Genomic DNA, 20,508 nt, shown 5'->3' with positions numbered 1-20,508 from the left:
GGAACTATCGGTCCGCCTGACCTACAGAAAGACGACGCAAGCAGCAAGAGGAGAACAGGCAGCTGCCAAAAGATATAAAAAACTGGGGCTCGTGTTCTGCACGTCATCATTCAACCTACAGCCAACTTCAGTAGGAATAGCTAGCCACTAAAGTCACTCCCTCTGAACCAAACCTCCAGTTCCCACACTGACACTCAAGATCTCGCTTCAGACTGAAAGAGCACGGGCTCAGCAACATTACATCCTCACGGACGGGGATGTTTTTGGATTAACCAGTTACTGGGTGCAGACTCTTCTGGTTGGAGGCACCTTTTGGAAGGAACACTTCTGGTGGAAGATACCCCTTGCTTCAAAATCAGGGGATACAATGCTGTAAGTATGGCAGGTTTTACTTTTCGCTGCATCGGGCGGGAATGTGTGGAGGAGAAAGAATGTGTTGGTTGTTCTCTTCATGCTATTTGTGCTTCTACACACAAGATATGATGGGAGAGTAGAGAAACATTTTCCACTCCAGATATGCCTGAGTTAATTTAATTAGATGTTAAATATTGTTCATTAGTTTAGCTTAGTTTATTATTGTCACGGTAAAAAGTTTTTTGTTGCGTGCTATCCAGTCAGCGAAAAGACTATATACATGATCACAATGGAGCCATCCAAAGTGCACAGAGACACGATAAAGGGAATAATGTTTAGCGCAAGATAAAGTCCAATAAAGTTCTATTAAGATGGTTCAAAGGTCTCCAATGAGGTAGATTGTAGGTCAGGACAGCTCCCTAGTTGGTGAGAGGATGGTTCGGGTGCCTGATAACAGCTGGGAAGAAACTGCCCCTGAATCTGGAGGTGTGCGTTTCCATACGTTTGTACCTCTTGCTTGATGGGAGAGGGGAGAAAAAGGAGTGATTGACCGGGGTGAGACTGGTCCTTGATTATGCTGGTGGCCTTGCGGAGGCAGCGTGAAGTGTAGATGAAGGCAGTAGACGGGTGGTTGGTTTGTATGATGGTCTGGGCTACGTCCGCAACTCTCTTGCAATTTCTTGCGGTCTTGGATGGAGCTGTTCACAAACCATGCTGTGATACATCCTGATTAAATGCTTTCCACGCGCATCTGTAGAAGTTGGTGAGAGTTGTTGGGGACAAGCCGATTAGGTGCAGGCAGTTTAGAGTTGGTCATGACATCATGTTTGGCACAGATATTGTGGGCTGAAGGGCCGGTTCCTGTGCTGTACTGTTCTAGATTCTATCTTCAAACGGCCCATGTTCCTCAATGGCGCCTCAAATGCTCATCTAAAAGGGCCAACACCCAACAGGGAGTATTGGACAGCATGGACGTGATGGGCTGAACAAGCTCATTCTCTGCTGCAAATCCCTGTGATTTTAGGTGGTGCACTCTTTATCATGGTCATAAGTATAGACAAATAATCAATAGATCCAAGAATGTACCATTCTGCCCCTCATACCTGCCCCATAAGGATTCTATTTATGGTCATAGCCGCAGACAGCGTGGGAACAGACTCTTCAGCCCAACTTGCCCATACGGACCAACATCCCCATCTACGATAGTCCCACCTGCCTGCGTTTGGGCCATATCCCGCCAAACCTAATCCTACCTACCTACCTGTCTAAATGTTTCTGAAACATTCTTATTCAATAAGATCTCAACTGATCAATTATCTCAGTATCATTTTCCTGGAACAGCCCCATATCTCTTGATTCTCAACATCTTAACATCTTCACTCAGAGGGTGGTGGGTGTATGTGGAAGGAGCTGCTGGACGAGGTAGTTGAGGCAGGGACTATTGCAACGTTTAAGAAGCAATTGGACAGGTACGTGGACAGGACAGATTTGGAGGGATACGGGCCAAACGCAGGCAAGTGGAGCTAGTGTAGATGGCACATGTTGGCCAGTGTGGGCAAATTGGGCCGAAGGACCTTTCCACGCTGTATGGCTCTATGACTCCATCTTAACTCCCACTCCCATCCGGCAGAAGGTAGGGAAACTTGAAAGCACGCACCAGCAGATTCAGGAAGAGCTACCCACCCCTCCAGCACACACATATCTTGAATGCTTCAAAGAATTAAATGGAGCAAACCTCCTCTTTACTGTGCCCCTGTGGTGGGGAGTTTTGTAGAAGATTTTTCATGTCACCGAGGCTCTTGATGTACGTGGAAAAGAAAAATCTACTGACTGAGGCAACATGCTTTCCTTATCAATGGGGCACTGATCTCGTAACCTAAATAAGTTCATTCTCAGCAAAGCTTTGCATTACATCAAGGAACTGAATTTTATAACATATTTTGCAAAGTCATCAAAGTCTTTGCAAGAGTGTCCCAATTTGGCAGAGTACTTGATGAAGGGTTTTGCCATTGAAATGCTCTTGTTTCTCACAATAACAATAATTTAAATCATAGACTACCGTTCCTGCTTTTAAAGGGTGGCACTGCAGCACAGCGGTAGAGTTGCTGCCTCACAGTGCCAGAGACCCGGGTTCGATCCTGACCACGGGTGATGTCAGTGCACAGTTTGTACTTTCTCCCTGTGACCGTATATATGTTTTCCCCGGGTGCTTCGGATTCCTCCCACACTCCAAATCGCGTACAGGTTTGCAGGTTAATTGGCTTCAGTAAAATTGTAAATTGTCCCTAGTGTGTAGGATAGTGCTAGTGTGCGGGGATCGCTGGTCGGCGCGGACTCGGTGGGCCGAAGGGCCTGTTTCCGCGCAGTGTCTCTAAAGTCTAAAAGGCAAGGTTTGTAGGTTAATTGGCTTCTACAGATTGTCCCTAGTGTGTAGGATGGGATAGCAATGAACTAATGATGGTCTGTGTGGAATCGGTGGGCTGAAGGGCCTGTTTACGCACTGCACCTGTAAACTAAATTTAAAAAACTTTGTTCTCTCCCGTGTGGGCAAGATGGGCTGATGGGCCGAAGGGCCTGTTTTCACAATGTATCGCTCTATGACTCCCCACTTTTGATTTAATGTTGGTGTTAAATATTTCAACAGGGGACATTTTGTGGGATCAGGTTTTGCAGCTCCTTCCTCGGCTCTTAAAGTACATTCAGAAATGAACATTTTTTAATAAAATGCACTCGATTCACACATTGCTAACCCATGACGCACGAATATGAGTTCTTAATATTTTCCCTTGTCAGTGTGGTGTACCCAAGTGAGATTGAAATGTGTCGAGTTAGTATTATACACACACACACACTGAAGCCTCACTGTTCATGGCTTAGTCAGTGGCACATTGGAGCAGCAGTAGAGTTGCTGCCTTATAGCGCCAGGGATCCGGGTTCGATCCCGATTACAGGTGCTGTCTGTACGTACTTTGTACGCTCTCCCTGTGACCACGTGGATTTCTTCCGGGTGCTCCGGTTTCCTCCCACATTCCAAAGGCGTGCAGGGTTGTAGGTTAATTGGCTTCTGTAAATTGTCCCTGGAGTGTAGCATAAGAACTGGTGCATGGGGTGATCGATGGTCGGCACGGGCTAGGTGGGCCGAAGGGCCTGTTTAAATGCTGTATCTCGAAAACCTAACTAATCTACAGATCAAGCTGAGTTTTACTGTGCTCCCATTCCTTGCTGATCGACAGAATAAGGCCATAACTTTGTGCAATCCTTACCCAGAGAGAGTGACAAAACTTCTCTGCACTATCCCATCTGCGGTTTACAAGAAGAGCTTTTAGGCAGAAAGTGGGTACTTGCTAATAAAAGCATTGGGGAGACCCCAGCCCTCCCCCTCTCCCTGCCCCCACCTCCCCCTCACTTGGCACCGGAGTTTTTATCTGCCCGCTATTGTTGCACTTGTATGATCTGAAATGTAGCGCAGCTCCCTGTGGTTGGAAACTTGGTCTGCTGGTACAATAAGCTGCGGTTACCTACATCCTCCCAAATAATGTTCTGAGTTTGCTCAGGAAATCTGAGAAAAGAAACAGACAAAGAGAAAATATCTTCACGCAGACTAAAATATTCCTTTTCACTACTGAATAAGGATCCGTATAAATTTAATAAGCAGTGATAATAAGTTCATAATTCATAGGAGCAGAATTAGGCTTTTCGGCCAGACTTGTCACACATTAAGCGGCGGTGATCACTACCATCGATCTCAGTGGGCTAGAGAGGCCTCAGGGGGGCTCTGGAAACACAGGTGGAATCAGAAACCCAGGGCCAGGAAAGAACAGAATAGCTGTCTATTGCGATCGAACCTTTATTTAGTTTCTAAAGGTACGTCCCATTAATCTGAGGCTGCTCCCTCTGGTATTAGACTTCCCCACAACTGGGAACATCCTATTTCATCTAGGCCTTTCATTATTCAGTAGGTTTCAATGAGATCCCCTCTCATGCTTTTAAACTCCAGCGAGTACAGGCCCGGGACCATCAAACGCTCCTCATACGTTAACCCAATCATCCCTGGGATAATTCTCACTCAGAGACGTGAAGGGGGTAGTTTAACTGCATCGAAACCTTGGTCCATTTAACATCAGCCTTGCCCTTTGTGCTTTACAACCTAACGTTGATGGTTTACCAGCTGCCGAGCACCTGACGTATTATGTTCTTTTAGTTTAGTTTACAGATACAGTGTGGAGACAGGCCCTTCGGCCCACCGCGTCTGTGCTGACCAACAATCACCCACCAACACTAGTTCTATCCCACACACTAGCGACAATTTACAGAAGCCAATTAACCTACAAATCCACACGACATTTCGAGTGTGGGAGGAAACCGGAGCCCCCGGAGAAAACCCATGCGATCACAGGGAGAATGTACAAACTCTGTACAGACAGCACTCGTACGATCGAACTCGGGTCTCTGGCGCTGTGAGGCAGGAATTCTACCGCTGCGCCACCGTGCTGCCTGTACACTTGTCCGTTCGTCGACAATACCACAGCTGGTGTTTTACGGGGGACAATTCATTGCAGAGCCATTCTGTGTTGAATCATTCGCTAAGTAATAGAAAGAAAATAAGAAAGACTCTAACGCCTCACGTCAAAAAGCAGAAAAACACAGCGGGTCAGGCGGCATCTGTGGAAAGAGAAACTGAATTAACATTTCCGGTTGAGAACTGTGCTAACAAAGGACTTTCCACACAGTGAAAATGTTCAAATGTCTACCCTCTCTGCTTCTTCTAATTTAAAAAACTCCTATCTGGTCTCCTCTCAACCTCCGACGTTCCAGGGAAATCAATCCAAACTTGTCTGGCATCTCCTTATAACTAATACTAGGCAGTATAGTGGTGAACATGCTTCATCTTTGAAGATCCTTCTCATTGAAAATAGACACAACATGCTGGAGTAACTCAGCGGGTCAGGCAGCATCTCTGGAGAAAAGGAATAGGTGACTTTTCAGGCCGAGAACCTTCTTCAGACTGAGAGTCAGGGAAGAGGGAAACTAGAAGTATGAATAAATCAGAGCCGGCACCTATGACACAGGAACGATAACTTTTCATTATCTCCAGAAAATCATCACCTATTCTTTTCTCCAGAGATGCTGCCTGTCCCGCTCAGTTACTCCAGCATTTTGTGTCTATCTTCTGTGCAAACCAGCATCTGCAGTTCCTTCCTGCACATCTTTCTCATTGAACTGTCTATACTCACCTGGTCTTCCTTATGTTGCAGCCTCGACAGTTTAATACACTGAGTAGCAGCTCCGTGGCCTGGCCGTGATGGGTAGCAGACCGAGCAAGTCAAGGCGCTTCTCCAATGCAGTGATTCCATCCACCATGAACAACCAACCTTCAAACGGTAAGATCGGGAATAAAACAGAAATTGCAGGAAACACACAAGAGGTCAGGCAGCACCTGCGGAGAGAGAAAGCGTTGACAATTTAGGTCTGAAACACTTTGTTAGAACTGGGAAAATAAGTAAATACGTCGATGCCAGAATAAGTGAGGGGTGAACTGAAGATATCTGATAGGGTGAGACCAAATGACTCTTTGTAGCAGTCAAATTACGTTAGAAACATGTTTTTTTTTTTAAAGGGAGCAACACAGCATGGAAACAGTCCTATCGACCCACGAAATCCATGCCGACCACCAAACACCCGTTCAAACTAGTTCAATGTTATCCCACTGTCTTATGCACTCCCTACACACTAGGGGCAATTTACAGAGACCGATTAACTGAGAAACCCACACGTCTTTGGGATGGAGGAAACCGGGAGCACCCGGAGAAAACCCACGTGGTTACAGGGAGAACGTGCAAACTCCATACAGACAGCACCCGAGATCAGGATCGAACCCAGGTCTCTGGCGCTGTAAGGCAGCAACTCTACCGCTGCACCACCGTGCCGCCCAACTATGCTTGTTTATCGGAGGCACGTGTGTTGTGGCAGATTACACAACTACAAAAAGAAAACCAAAATTGAATGAAAACAGAATAAATATCCACTTCTGTTACATGGAGAAAGAAAATGCTAGTTGTCTAAATTGGAGAATTTGATAGAGAGCCTGGGGGGATGCAATGAGCTCAGATGGGGCTGGTTTAAACACAATGGGCCGAATGGACTCTTTCAGTATTTCAGTATTAGTTCTACGATTTAATAATTCACAGCAGTCAGATTTCCCAGTAAGAACTTGCATACTGAAATGAAGCATTTGTCAAAATATTCACGGGGCCAAGCAACTCTGCTGGTGGTGAGGCCTGACCTTGAACATCAAAATGCTTTTAAATAACCTTGGCAGCTGATATTAAGGAACAAGTGTTTAAAAAAAACCAGAGGCACTTGTATTTCCCTGCATGAGTGCCGTTTGACATTGTCCATTACACTCCATTTACAGTTAACAAGCTGAGCAGCAATATTGGTTCAGATCAGCTGCAGACATGGGCAGAGAAATGCCAAGTGGTGTTTAATCTGAGCAAGTGCGAGTTGTTGCAGTTTGGGAGGTGGAATGTAAGGAGAAAGTACACAATTAGTAGAACATAGTACAGCACAGGAACGGGCCCTTCGGCCCACAATGTTTGTGTCGAACATGTGCTGTATGACTGTGACTTACAGAATAATGAAAGGCATAGATAGAGTGGATGTGGAAAGGATGTTTCCACTGGTGGGAGAGTCTAAGACCAGAGGTCACAGCCTCAGAATGAAAGGGCGCTCTTTTAGAAAGAAAGTGAGGAGGAACTTCTGTAGTCGGAGGGTAGTTAATCTGTGGAACTCATTGCCACTGTGGGCTTTGGAGGCCAAGTCAGTGGATATTTTTAAGGCAGAAATAGACAAACTCTTGATTAGAACGGATGTCAAGGGTTATGGGGAGAAGTCAGGAGAATGGGATGAGGCGGCTGAGATTAGCCATGATTGAATGATGGAGCAGACTCAATCGGCCGAATGGCCTAATTCTACTCCTATAACTTGTGAATTTGCGAGCTTGCGACTGAGGTCAGAGTAGAGACACTATCTCATTATGAGGTGCTAAATGATCCTCTCATTTATCTTTTAGACGGCTTGTATGGTTTCTAAATTAAGTCTATTCATTGTGGTTCCCAATACGTAATATTTTCCACTTCTGTTGGTTAGAACCACACACGCATCAGTGCATCTCTTTAACATTGTCACTGTTCAGCAATTCCCTAAAATGACTCCTCCACTTACTCAAAATACTCAAATGGACGTTACAGTTAGACAGGCAGCTATGTTGAGCAGCAAGTGACTAATAGAACAACAGTTCTTTTATTATCATTCTAGCTCAAACTGCTCAAGGTGCAAATTTATGTCAGTTAACCTCAGAAATTATTCAATGCGACTTTGTTCTCCCATGTACCTACTGTAGGTCCAGTCAAATGCTTAGTTTTCAATACAACACGGTAAAACCATACAACAGACCCCTGTAACCACGTGGGATTTCTCCGGGTGCTCCGGTTTCTTCCCACATTCCAAAGGCATGCAGGTTAATTGGCCTCTGTAAATTATCCCTAGTGTGTAGGATGGTGCTAGTGTGCGGGGTGATCACTGATCGGCGCAGACTTAGTGGATCGAAGGCCCTGTTTCCGCGCTGTATTTCTAAACTAAACCAAAACTAAGTGATAGGTGGATACAAGTGAGGGGAGGGGGGGGGGGGGGGGGGGTGTTCATGGTTAGATGGTTGCTAAAGGCCAGAGATGACAAGACAACAAGATAAGAGCTAAGGATAGAAGAAGCATGACTTGTGAAGACCGAGGAAGAAATATGGGTTGGAAGTGGTCAGGCGTTGGTGATTGAAAGGGAAAGGGAGGAACAGGTGTGCATCCATCCAGGTGGAGCACAGGGAAGGGAGGGGGAACAGGAGGTTTGGAGGGGGTGTTTGGAGGTTAGTTACCGAAAATTGGAGAATGCAATGTTCATACCATTATGTTACCTAAGCTGAATATGAAATGCTGTTCCTCCAGTTTGCACATTTCTTTATGTAAAGTAAAAGCCTTATACTACTCCCAAAGACAATTTGTTGGCCCCTATGTGTTGCAAGTGAATGATAAAGGTTAATTAGTTCATACGTCATAGGAGTAGAATTAGGCCATTTGGCACATGGAGTCTATTCTGCCATTCAACCATTTCCTTCTCAACCTCATTCGCCTGCCTTCTCCCCATAACCCTGGACACCCTTACTAATCAAGAAACTGTCAATATATTCTTTAAACAAATATCCATTGACTTGGCCTCCGCCATTCTGTGGCAATGAATTCCACAGAGTCACCACCCTCTGACAAAAGAAATTCCTCCTCATCTCCTTTCTAAAAGTTTGTTCTTTTACTCTGAGGCTGTGCCCCCTTGTCATTGACCCTCCCACTAGTGGAAACATCCTCTCCACATCCACTCTACCCAGGCCCTTCACTATTCGGTAAGTTTCATTGAGGTCCCCCCCCTCACCCTTCTAAACTGCAGCGAGTACAGGCCCAGTGTCGTCAAACGCTCATCACATGTTAACTCAATCGTTAGTGAGGGGTAAGTAAGCCAATTCCATTTCAATGTGGTCGGCACTTATCTCAGTTCTGAGATCTCCAGAAAAAATAATATTTTGTGATCTTTCCAAAAATAATTGTTTTCTCTTTTCTAGATATGAGTCAAATTATGGTGGTGGTGGCCTTGTACAATTATCCTTCGTCTTCCGATGTTGAACCCATCATCACTGTGGGAGAGAGGTTGAATGTCATTCACAAGTAAGTATTTCCCCATTCAATGTTCAATGTACGTTTTTGTCACTTGTACCTAGGTACAGTGAAATTCCTTTTTTGCGCACACTTCCGTAAAAATCTAAAGGGCCTGTCCCACTTGGGCGACCTAATCCGTGAGTTCTGGCGAGTTTGCCCTCGACTCATACTCGCAGCATGGTCGACACGAGGTCGTAGGAGGTCTTCGTAACTCTCCTTCATGCTCGAGAGTAGACCCCGTGTACTCGAGGCCTCAGCTAGGTCACAGCGTTTTTTTCAATATGTTAAAAAATGCCCGCGAGTAAAAAAAGGTCGCCATGGAAAAAATCGATACTTTTTTTACTCGTAGGTTTAGTCGTAGTAGGTTGCAGTAGGTCGTCATGTTAGTCGTAGGTAATCGAGGGTAGATAGTCTTCATCATAGTCAAAGGGAGATCGAGGGAGATCGAAGGAGGTCGTCTTCACTCTCCACTATTCCCGAAGTTAGTCGTAGCTAATCGTAGCTAGTCGAAGCTGGTCTTCAACACAGTCGAAGGAGGTCTTCAACACGTCATTTTTTCAAACTCTTCTAAACTCGCCTATTAGGTCACCCAAGTGGGACCGCCCCCTTACTATACATAAGCCCTTAAGTACCAGAGTGTAAGAATTGTGGATGATACTGAAGCAGCAGACAAGAGTGGCCATATTTACAGTGCCATGAACTAAAGCATCCATACCCTTTAGTTTAGTGGCTTATTCATGAAACATACGGTCTAGCACGCTTGGTTAGATGGGACAAGGTGTTCAGTTTCTCACAACATCCAAAATTTGTGTGAAGCAAGCCGACATTTTCTCACATTGGTCTCAGCCTCGAAACATCCAGAACCTAAATGAATAACTTTCTGAATCAGTTATACTCTATACTTTAAACGTTATATTATATATTTACATCTCCTTTCCGATGGGGTGGCACAGTGGTGCAGCTGGTACAGTTACTTCCTCAGAGCACCAGAGACTCGGGTTCGGTCCAGATCTCAGGTGCTGTCTATGTGGAGTTCGCCCTTGAGACAATTTACAATTTTTACAGAAGCTAATTAACCTACACAGTCTGTCCATTTCCCACCACAGATTATTTGACTTTAGACTTTAGAGATGCTGTGCAGAATCAGGCCATACAGCCCATCGAGTCCTTGCCAACCATCGATCACCCCGTACACTAGCACTATCCTACACACTAGGGACAATTTACAAATTTTACAGAAGCCAATTAACCTACAAACCCGCACATCTTTGGAATGTGGGAGGAAAACCCACGCGGTCACAGGGAGAACATACAAACTCCACACAGACAGCACCCAAGGTCAGGATTGAACCTGGGCCCCTGGGCGCTGTAAGGCAGCAACTCTAACGCTGTGCCACTGTGCCGCACTCATAGAAATGTTGTATTTCGTTCATCTTTGTTGAGTAATTTTCTACATTCGTTTCTTGTCAAATGTTCTGGAGATGGGGAAGCAGTAGCAGCGTTTTGTTCGTTCGTGCTGTTGCTGCTGTTCAAATTGAGGAAATGTATTACTTCAGATTCAGATTCAGATTCAATTTTAATTGTCATTGTCAGTGTACAGTACAGAGACAACGAAATGCATCTCTTCCTAAAGTCATGCTGATTAATTTGTAAATTATTTTCTTTTCTCTAACTCACAGTGAAGGTGATTGGTGGAAAGTAGTGTCCTTGGCGACTGGGAAAGAATGCCACATTCCTTGCAACTACGTGGCAAAGGTGTATCACAGGTAAATTAAAACTCCGCACGTTCTCGGCTACAGGTAGTTTTTTAGTTTTAGAGATACAGCGTGAAAAGAAGCCCATCGGCCCACTGAGACCCCGCTGACCAACGATCACCCGTACACTAGTTCTATCCTACACATTACGGACAATGTACAGAGGGCCAATTAACCGACAAACCTGCAGGCCCTTGGCGTGTGGGAGGAAACCGGAGCACCTGGAGAAAACCCTCGCAGGTCACAGGGAGAACGTAAAAACTCTGTACAGACAGCACTCGTAGTCAGGGTCAAACCTGGGTCTCTGGCGCTGTAAGGTAGCAACTCTACCGCTGGTTCAGTTATTACTGCGGCAACACGGTGTATTTTACACGTAACATCTACTCATTGCAACATAGCAACAAAGGTGCAAGGGAGTCCCAGTGGGCACCAATGCATCGACTTTACTACATCACACCTGTGCATGAGTGCAGGGCTGCTCATTAGCCAGAGGGTGGTGAATCTGTGGAATTCATTGCCACTGACGGCTGTGGAGGCCAAGTCATTGGGTATTTTTAAGGCGGAGATTGACAGATTCTTGATGAGTACGGGTGTCAGGGGTCACGGGGTGAAGGCAGGAGAATGGGGTTGAGAGGGAAAGATAAATCAGCCATGATTGAATGGCAGAGTAGACTTGAAGGACCGAATGGCCTAATTCTGCGCCTATCGCTTTTGAACATGAACTTATGAACTACTTCAGTCTGCCTCACTTTGTTCTTTTCTTGCTTTGTTCCCCCCCCCCTCCCTCCCCACTACCGGTCATTAGGTGGCTGTTTGAAGGCATCAGCAGAGAGAAGGCCGAGGAGTTGCTCTTGTTGCCGAGCAACCAGTCTGGGGCCTTCATGATCCGAGACAGTCAAACCAGGAAAGGTAAGCAGTGGGCGATGAAAAAAACAAGCATCTAGTCTGAGCCATCGTGGAATTAGGTCAATGAACAGGAACAGGAACAGAAACAGCCTGAGGCTGCTGTTCAACATAGAACATGGAACCTAGAACTGTACAGCACAAGAATAGGTGTACAGGGAGAAATGCACAGTCTTCTACCCATGGTAGGGGAAATCAAAAACCAGAGGGCACTGGTTCATGGTGAGAGGGGAAAGATTTAATAACAACTTGAGGGGCAACTTTTTCCACTTAGTGGGTGGTGTTTATATGGAGCGAGCTGCCAGAGGAGGTAGTTGAGGAAGGTACTATACCACATCCCTATATTCCCTGAACATCCTTAGACGTGCATGTCCCAGGTGTTTGTTAGTAGGAATTGTATTAAAAACTCTGAGTGAAGAGGTTTCTCATCGAGTGACTTTACCATTTACGTATACATCATCAGCTGTTTTTCCATATTACAGCAATGTTTAGAGTTTGTTGTGTCATTTGTTTCGATGGATTGAAAGATAAAGCTTGAAAACAGGCTCTTAGGCCCACTTAGTCCAGGCCGACCATGGATCACCCGTTCACACTAGGTCTATGCTACCCCACATTCACATCCGCTCCCTACACACTAGGGGCAATTTACAGAGGGCCAATTCACCCACAAACCCGCACGTCCTTGGGATGTGGGAAGAAGGCGGAGGAAAACCACGCGGTCACGGGGAGAAGGTGTGAACTATACACAGATAGCACCTGAGGTCAGGATCGAACCTGGGTCTCTGACGCTGTGAGGCAGTGGCTCCACCCGCTGCGCCACCCTGTCGCTTGGGATGTTCTCACAGGAATGAAAATGATCCCATGATGACATGCGACCCATTATCCTTTAATCAAATTAAAATGTATCCATTAACCAACATTAGCACTATCCTACGCAGTAGGGACAATTTTACAATTTTCCCAAAGCCAATGAACCTACAAACCTGCACGTCTTTGGAGTGTGACAGGAAACGGGAGCACTTGCAAAAAAACCACGCAGTCACAGGGAGACTGTACTAACACTGGTTTAAAAAACCCCACAAAGTGCTGGAGTAACTCAACGGGTCAGACAGCATTTCCAGAGGACATGAAGAGGTGATGTTAAGGGTTGTGACCCTCTTCAGAAGATGACCACTTTTCTCCTTCTCTGAAGGGTCCCAACCTGAATCGTCATCTATTCATGTACTCCAGAGATGCTGCTTGACCCGTTGAGTTACTCCGGGACTTTGTGTTTATTTTCAGTCACTAAAAGCCGATTAGCTGATCTCCATCGCATTGCTGTTTGCAGAGGCTTGTTGTCGCACAAGACAGAGGTGCAAGGGAGGACAAGACATACCACAGTGGTCGTTAATGCATCATGTTTACAGTTTCACACTTGTGCATGAGTGTGGGGAGTTTACAGTGGTGGTCAGGGCCGACACAACCACTCTGGTTCATCTCACTTCATTTCTTTATTTCTGCTTTGTTTCTCTTTTTCTAATGTGGGAACTGTTTACCGCATTCTCCTCCCTCTATTACCTTCTTCTTCTTATCGAGTCCACACACAAGATTAGTAGTTGTTCAGCCAGAGCTGAACACACTTCTCAGCATCTGCATACAATGGTGTCTATCTTATCACTTCTTGTGCGTTGTGGTGGAAAGATTGGTGGAAACAGGGCCACGACGTGAACGCTCTTTCCTTGACCCCCCCTTCTATTACCGAAGTAACTACACCATGTCTTTCTAAACCTTGCCTATCCATGCACCTGCCCAAATATCTTTTAAATGTTGTTATTGTTTCTGCCTCAACTTCCTTCTCCAGCAACTTATCCCATGTGCCCACTTTGTGCTTTGATTCACAAGTTTAATCAGAAAACATTTTTAGCGCTGTGGACATTGTGAATTGACAGGGGATGCAGATAATATTTGAGTTGAACCTCCCTGACCTGTCATGCAGTTTACTAATGGATAATTACATCACCTTGAAACAAGTCACGCTGAGTTGATAGGAGTCAGACTCCACTAGAAGGGAGGTGGACATATGTAGTGAGTTATTGATGAGATCCTTAGGATTAAGTGAAGTATAAGGAACAGAAAACAAACAGGAAATGAATTGAACATTGAACACTGAAAATTTCCCATGAACCTTTGTAGAAACAAAGAACTGCAGATCCTGGTTCATACCAAAGATAGACACAAAATGCTGGAGTAATTCAGTGGGTCAAGCAGCATCTCTGGAGAAAAAGGAATAGGTGACATTTCAGGTTGGGATCCTTCCTCAGACTCAATTTGTACCAAATTTGTACCATGCGTGCAGGAAGTATAGCAAGTAGAATCTATCCCTGCGCACATTATTTTGGTCTATGTTGGCCTTAATTAGATAAACTTGGATAAAATCATCTTGTATAATCACCCTCTATAAATAGACTGCCAAAGGCATTAACATTAAGGATAATCTCGAGAGATTTTATAAGAACATAAAGGAAAAAAGGAGTAACCAGAGAGAGTGTGGAACCGCTCGGATATTAAAGTGGCCAGGGGCAGCCCATCAAGTCTACTCCGCCATTCGAACATGGCTGATCTATTTTTATGTTCCATGGTTCTAACAGTGTCCACCCAAATGTACAGCTCTAAAATAAAACCTAACAAGGAGCTCGTCACTATATTCACTCTAATGCTTTAGAAATAACCTATTCCAGCAATGCCAGACCTAAATTGGTAGTAATTGTCGATGTGTTTCTGGTATTATTTTACCCCATTCTCATTGTGGTACAGTATCTGCCTTGAGAAAATAGAATAGTTAAGAATCAACAAAATAAAACAGAGAGGTAAGAATCTTGACAATCAGTAGATTGTTTTTTTTTGTTCCAAGAGTGACTGACATAGGAAGGAAGCCAGATAAAAGCTTGCTGCCAGTGTAGAAGGTGGTTGCTAGGTCTTTATCCGTACTAAACCCTGACACCTGTGAGACCGCTATCTGTCAAACAGGTGGTGGTATGAGTAAGCTAAAGTAACACACAGCGGCTGACAGGAAACATCTCCATCAGATCCCCTTCCCCTGCCAGCCCTGCTTGTGGCTTCAGGTGTACACCATTGGATGCTGCAGTGCGGGTCTCAATGTTCCCGTGACAACCCATTAACCCTTCCATCGTCGCACGGGCGACCTTTCGATGCATGTGAGAGGGTTACATCCCGGTGACAAGGAAGTTACGACCGACTTACAGATCCTGTGCTCATATGATGCCCTTTACCTCTTGAAGTATGGTCTCGCCGTGACGGCTGCTTGGGGCAACATATAAGCGGCATGTCCCCAACAACTCTCACCAACTTCTACAGATGCGCCGCAGAAAGCATTTTATCGGGTTGCACCGCAGCATGGTTTGGGAACAGCTCCGTCCAAAACCGCAAGGAATTGCAGAGAGTTGGGGACGCAGCCCAGACCATCACACAAAACCCACCTCCCTTCCACTGACTCCATCTACCCTTCACGCTGCCTCGGCAAGGCCAGCAGCATAATCAAGGATGAGTCGCACCCCGGCCACTCCCTCTTCTCCCCTCTCCCATCAGAGGTACAGAGTGTGAAAACGTAAGTTTGAACCTGAGGGGTAATTGAGGCAGGTACTCTCGCAACATTTAAGAAACATTTAGACAGGTACATGGTTAAGGCAGGCAGGTGGGACTAGTGTAGATGGGGCATGTTGTTCGGCGTGGGCAAGTTGGGCCAAAGGGTCTGTTTCCACGCTGAATGACTCTAAGACTCTATGAGGTGGCAGTGTTCAATTACAAACTTAAAAAGACATTAGCACATTTAAATAAATAGGATAGGTTTAAAAGAAAATGGCCCAAATGCCAGCAAATGTGAGTAACTCAGAAAGGCGCATTCATCGGCATAGACTGGTTTGACCAAACATCCTGTTTCTGTGCTGTCTCACCCTATGACTATCAAAACATAGGTGGGGTGTACAAGTCTGTGAACACAATGAAGGATGGTGCGATGCCTCTATGTTCTTCTAATCACCAACGTGCTCCTCTTGTTTCTGTAGGTTTCTATTCGTTGTCCATCAGGCGATCCAACATTGCAACCTGGGACTCGATCAAACACTACCGCATTAACCGCTTGCCCAATGGCTGGTTCTACATCTCTCCACGACTCACCGTTCCATCTCTGCACGACATGGTGGACTATTACTCAGGTGCGTTTCACTTGAGTCCTTGCACTGCAAGACCAGAGCTATGTCCACAGTGATAAGCTCATAGGTCATACATTCATAACTTCGCTGGAGTGCAGGAGGATGAGGATGAGGGGCGATCTTGTAGAGGCGTATAAGATCATGAGAAGTCTCAATTGGGTAAATGCCTATCTAAAAGTCATTTACCAAGAGTAGGGACATTGAGAACCAGATGACAGAGGTTTAAGGTGAAGGGGGAAGAGATTTAACAGGAAACTGAGGGGTACTTTTTATTTTACACAATAGGTGGTAGGTATGGAACAAGCTGCCAGAGGAGGTAGTTGGGAACTATCACAACATTTAGAAACACTTGGACAGGTACGTGGATAGGATAGGTTTAGAGGGACATGGGCCAAACACAGGCAGATGAGTCTAGTGTAGATGGGCCACGTAATGGGGTTTGTAAGGAAAATAATTTCACTGTGTTAGCAATTAGCATGTGTGACAATAAAAACACTATTGACCACTGACTATTGATGTTGGTCAGCATGTGCAAGCTGGGCCAAAAGGCCTGTTTCTAAGCTGTATGACTAATATTCGATAGTCATAGGAGCAAAATTAGGCCATTTAGCCCATCTAGTCTACTCCGCCATTCACAGCTAATCTATTTTTCCTTTTCAACTCCATCCTCCTGCCTGCTCCCCATAACCTTTGACACCCTTATTAATCAATCCTCACTTTTAAAATGCCCAATGACTTGGCCTCCACAGCCGTCTGTGGCAATGAATTCCACAGATTTGCCACCCTCTGGCTAAAGAAATTCCACCTCATCTCCTTTGTAAAGTAACGTCCTTTTACTCTGAGGATGCTTCAATTGAAAGGAGGACTGTAAATACATGATGTTGTTAACATCTTCACTACTTTCTGAATTGGCGTCCAAGTCCATAACTCCCTGATGGAGGCAACACAAGCAGATAGAGTTGTAAAGAAGGCATATGGTGCGCTTGCCTTCATTGATCGAGACATTGAGTGTAAGAATCAGGAAGCCATGATGATTTATAGGACTTCAGTTAGGTCACATATGGAGTATTTCCTGCAGCTCTGGTTGTCCCATTATAGAAAGGATATGGAGGCTTTGGAGAGGGTACAGAAGACATTTACCAGGATGCTGCCTGGATTAGCTCCAAGGAGAGGTTGGACAGACTTGGATTGTTTTCTCTGAAACATCGGAGGTTGAGGGGAGATCTGATAAAAGTACATGAAATAATGATAGGCATAGATAGGGTAGTTGAGACAGGTACTATCACAGCGTTTAAAAAACATTTGGACAGATACGGGTGCATGGATAGGGCTAGGTTTAGAGGGATACTAGACTAAGTGCAGACCCGTTGGGTCTGCTCCCCCAACGCACCCGTTCCCTACCCGTAGCCCCCACGGGAGACGTGGTCCTCCAACTCAAGCCGTTTCCGAACATAAGATTCCAACACTCAGCAGTGCGGCTGTTTTTAAATGGCGTCTTCGAGGCGAGAGGCGGGCGCCAGCAGCCGTTATGGTCGCTGGCCAGCAGGAGGCGACAAAATTAGTGATTGGGGGAGGGGGGGGGGGGGAGGGGAGAAGGATTTTATTAAAAATGTGTACATAAACAGGACGAAATTTAATCAGGAGTGGATACTTGGAATGAAAAGTGAAATCTCTACCGAAACAGAAATAAATCTCGGCGTTTCTGTGTCTGGTGTTGGCGTAGCAACGAATCAAAGGCTGGCACCCACAAGACAGGCAGAAATACACACACACACACACACAGTTTTAAAGATAGATAGATAGATAGATAGATAGATAGATAGATAGATAGATAGATAGATAGATAGATAGATAGATAGATAGATAGATAGATAGATAGATAGATAGATAGATAGATAGATAGATAGATAGATAGATAGATAGATAGATAGATAGATAGATAGATAGAGGCCAGAAGCAGGCAGGTGGGACTAGTGTAGATGGGCATGTTGGTTGGTGTGGGCAAGTTGGGTTGTTTCCACGCTGTACGACAATGACTTTTTATCCGCATGTCACTGATAATCCCGTTCTCTGCACCCCCTGTAGAATCCGGTGAAGGACTGTGCTGTATGTTGAGGGAACCATGTCACATCCAGGGAGTACAAGCCCCCCAGCAACGTCACCCGGACCCCATTATAGTGCAGAACCCTCAGCTGAACTGGAACGAGATGGACAGGTAAAGAAATCTTGTTTATCAGTCGCAATGTTCCTCACCAACTTAGACTTCCCCAACGACAATACATCCCAGACCTCTGCACAGACAAGGAAAGGGAAATGAATCATTGAGATTCAAAATAGTCGCGGATGGGGAAGTGTATGGTGAAGTCTTCAAACTTAGGCGGTGGAGATTAGTTTAGTTAATGGGCCTGTCCCACTTACGCGACTTTTTCGGCGACTGCCGGCACCCGTCAAAGGTCGTTGCAGGTCGCGGAAAATGTTCAACATGTTGAAAATCCAGCGGCGACCAGAAAGACGCTACGACTCTTTGGGCGACTGAGGATAATACTCACGACCATGAAGGCAACACCCTGGCGACATGTCGCGGGGTGAAGTCTGTATGATTGTGAGTAGTCGCCCAAAGAGTCGTTCCTTGTTCTGGTCTCCGCTGGATTTTCAACATGTTGAAATTTTTCGGCAACTTCCAATGACCTATGACAGGTGCCGGCAGTCGCCGAAAAAGTTGCGTAGGTGGGACAGGCTCATAAGAGATACAGCCATGATTGAGTGGCGGAGTAGACTTCTGCTCCGATGACTGCTGCTGCAATGAACTTATGATTACTCACTGCCCAACTTCTCTCTCCTCTTCTTCAGCTCCGTTTTGATAGACAACGACAAAGAATCGGAAGAGGAGTCGCCCGTCAGCGTGGGATTGCGGGAAGCCATCAACTCTTACCTGTTCATGACCGAGGAGCTGGGGCTGGATGAGATGAGCAACAAGAAGACTCGGTTGAAAATGCTGCAAACTCGGCTGCAGAATAGCCAGAGGCAAGCCGGCCACAACCTTGCTGGCAACTTCAGTGGCGGTGACTTCAGCTCTGCCAGATACTAATGCCAGATGTGAAGAGGATGGCCTGTCCCTGCCACAGACTTCATTGTACTCACTTTAATTTATTTACAGTTTATTATTTGGATGCAGTTGATCTGCCTCTTGTTACTTTTTTTATTATTTTCCTTAACGAAAGAAACCACGTTGATTGGTTGTGGTATTGGAATCCAAAATGGCTTACCATGAGATGAAAGGCTTTAAAATGGCTGCCAAAGATCACATCACATCTTGCCTCAACCACTTGGTGGACTTTAAGAACAGAATTGTTAAAGAGAAAGGAAGAAAATCAAACCTATTTTAACTGCATTTATAATTTCGCCAGGGTGATGCTTGTAACAACCTCCAAGGAGAATAATTCCTGACACCAAGAACTGCGGATGCTGGAATCCTGAGTAAATCAAAGTGCTGGAGTAATTGTGACCCCCATTCTTGGAACCTTGCATTGAATTGTTTTGCAGTGACTTGCACTCTGCATTTATTTTACACTCTGTCAGATCCCACAACTGATTGAGAAAGAGTGATTGCAATGTTGCTGTCTTACAGCATTAGAGACCCGGGTTTGATCCTGACTACGGGTGCTGTCTAAACCAAGTTTGTACATTCTCCCTGTGACTGCATGGATTTTATCCAGGCGCTCCGGTTTTCTCCCACACTCCAAAGACACACAGATTTGTAGGCTAATTGGCTTCTGTAAGTTGTAAATTGTCCCTAGAGTGTAGGATTGTGCTAGTGTTTGGGGTAATCACTGAGGGGAAGATACAGAGTAGAGACTATAGTTCTTAGCATAGTAACGCACCAGTTCCATGGACAGAGCCCTATGTCTGCAATGAGGTAGAGGTGAACAGGACAGAACCCTAGCTTATCGAGTGTATACTAGATCTGCCCCAAGTTTCTCTTTGTTCATAAGTTCATGTGATAGGAACCGAATTAGGCCATTCTGCGCATCAAGCCTACTCCGCCATTCAATCATGGCTGATCTATCTTTCCCTCTCAACCCCATTCTCCTGCCTTCTCACCATCACCCCTGGCACCCTTACTAATCAATAACATGTCAATCTCCACATTAAAAATATTCATTGACTTGGCCTTCACAGCTGTCTGTGGCAATGAATTCCACAGATTCACCACCCTCTGACTAAATAAATTCCTCCCCGTTTCCTTCCTAAAGGAACGTCTTTTTATTCTGAGGCTATGTCCTCTGGTCCTTGACTCTCCCACTAGTGGAAACATCCAGTCTCACCAGGCCTTTCACTATTCGGTATGTTTGGTTTTATTAACTGAAACAGAAACAAATTTGGGTCAGAGTTGACCTTGCAAACACCATGAGTTACAATCTGTATGCGCCTAATTGCAATTGGAAATATTTTTGGGTATCAGCCAATTGAATCAAATTGCAACTTTGATAAGAAAACTGTCACGCAAGCGAAGAGCGATGTTCAGCTCCCCGT

The 20,508-nt window shown here is 45.3% G+C and overlaps 1 protein-coding gene across 1 annotated transcript; it reads left to right on the top strand.

Moving 5' to 3' along the window:
• The first annotated feature begins 38 nt into the window (after positions 1-38).
• sla2 (Src like adaptor 2) lies at positions 39-19,499 on the top strand. Its single transcript, XM_033041835.1, has 8 exons — positions 39-372; positions 5,610-5,735; positions 9,017-9,119; positions 10,790-10,876; positions 11,670-11,773; positions 15,829-15,978; positions 18,061-18,190; positions 18,826-19,499. Exons 2-8 carry the CDS (start codon positions 5,657-5,659, stop codon positions 19,061-19,063), a joined length of 891 nt encoding a protein of 296 aa, XP_032897726.1. The 5' UTR covers positions 39-372; positions 5,610-5,656; the 3' UTR covers positions 19,064-19,499.
• The last annotated feature ends 1,009 nt before the right edge of the window (positions 19,500-20,508 follow it).

This window comes from Amblyraja radiata, chromosome 23 (assembly GCF_010909765.2).
Source record: "Amblyraja radiata isolate CabotCenter1 chromosome 23, sAmbRad1.1.pri, whole genome shotgun sequence".
Classification (NCBI taxonomy): domain Eukaryota; kingdom Metazoa; phylum Chordata; class Chondrichthyes; order Rajiformes; family Rajidae; genus Amblyraja; species Amblyraja radiata.
Note: the sequence above shows the minus strand (reverse complement) of the source record. Positions and strands in the feature narration are given on the sequence as shown.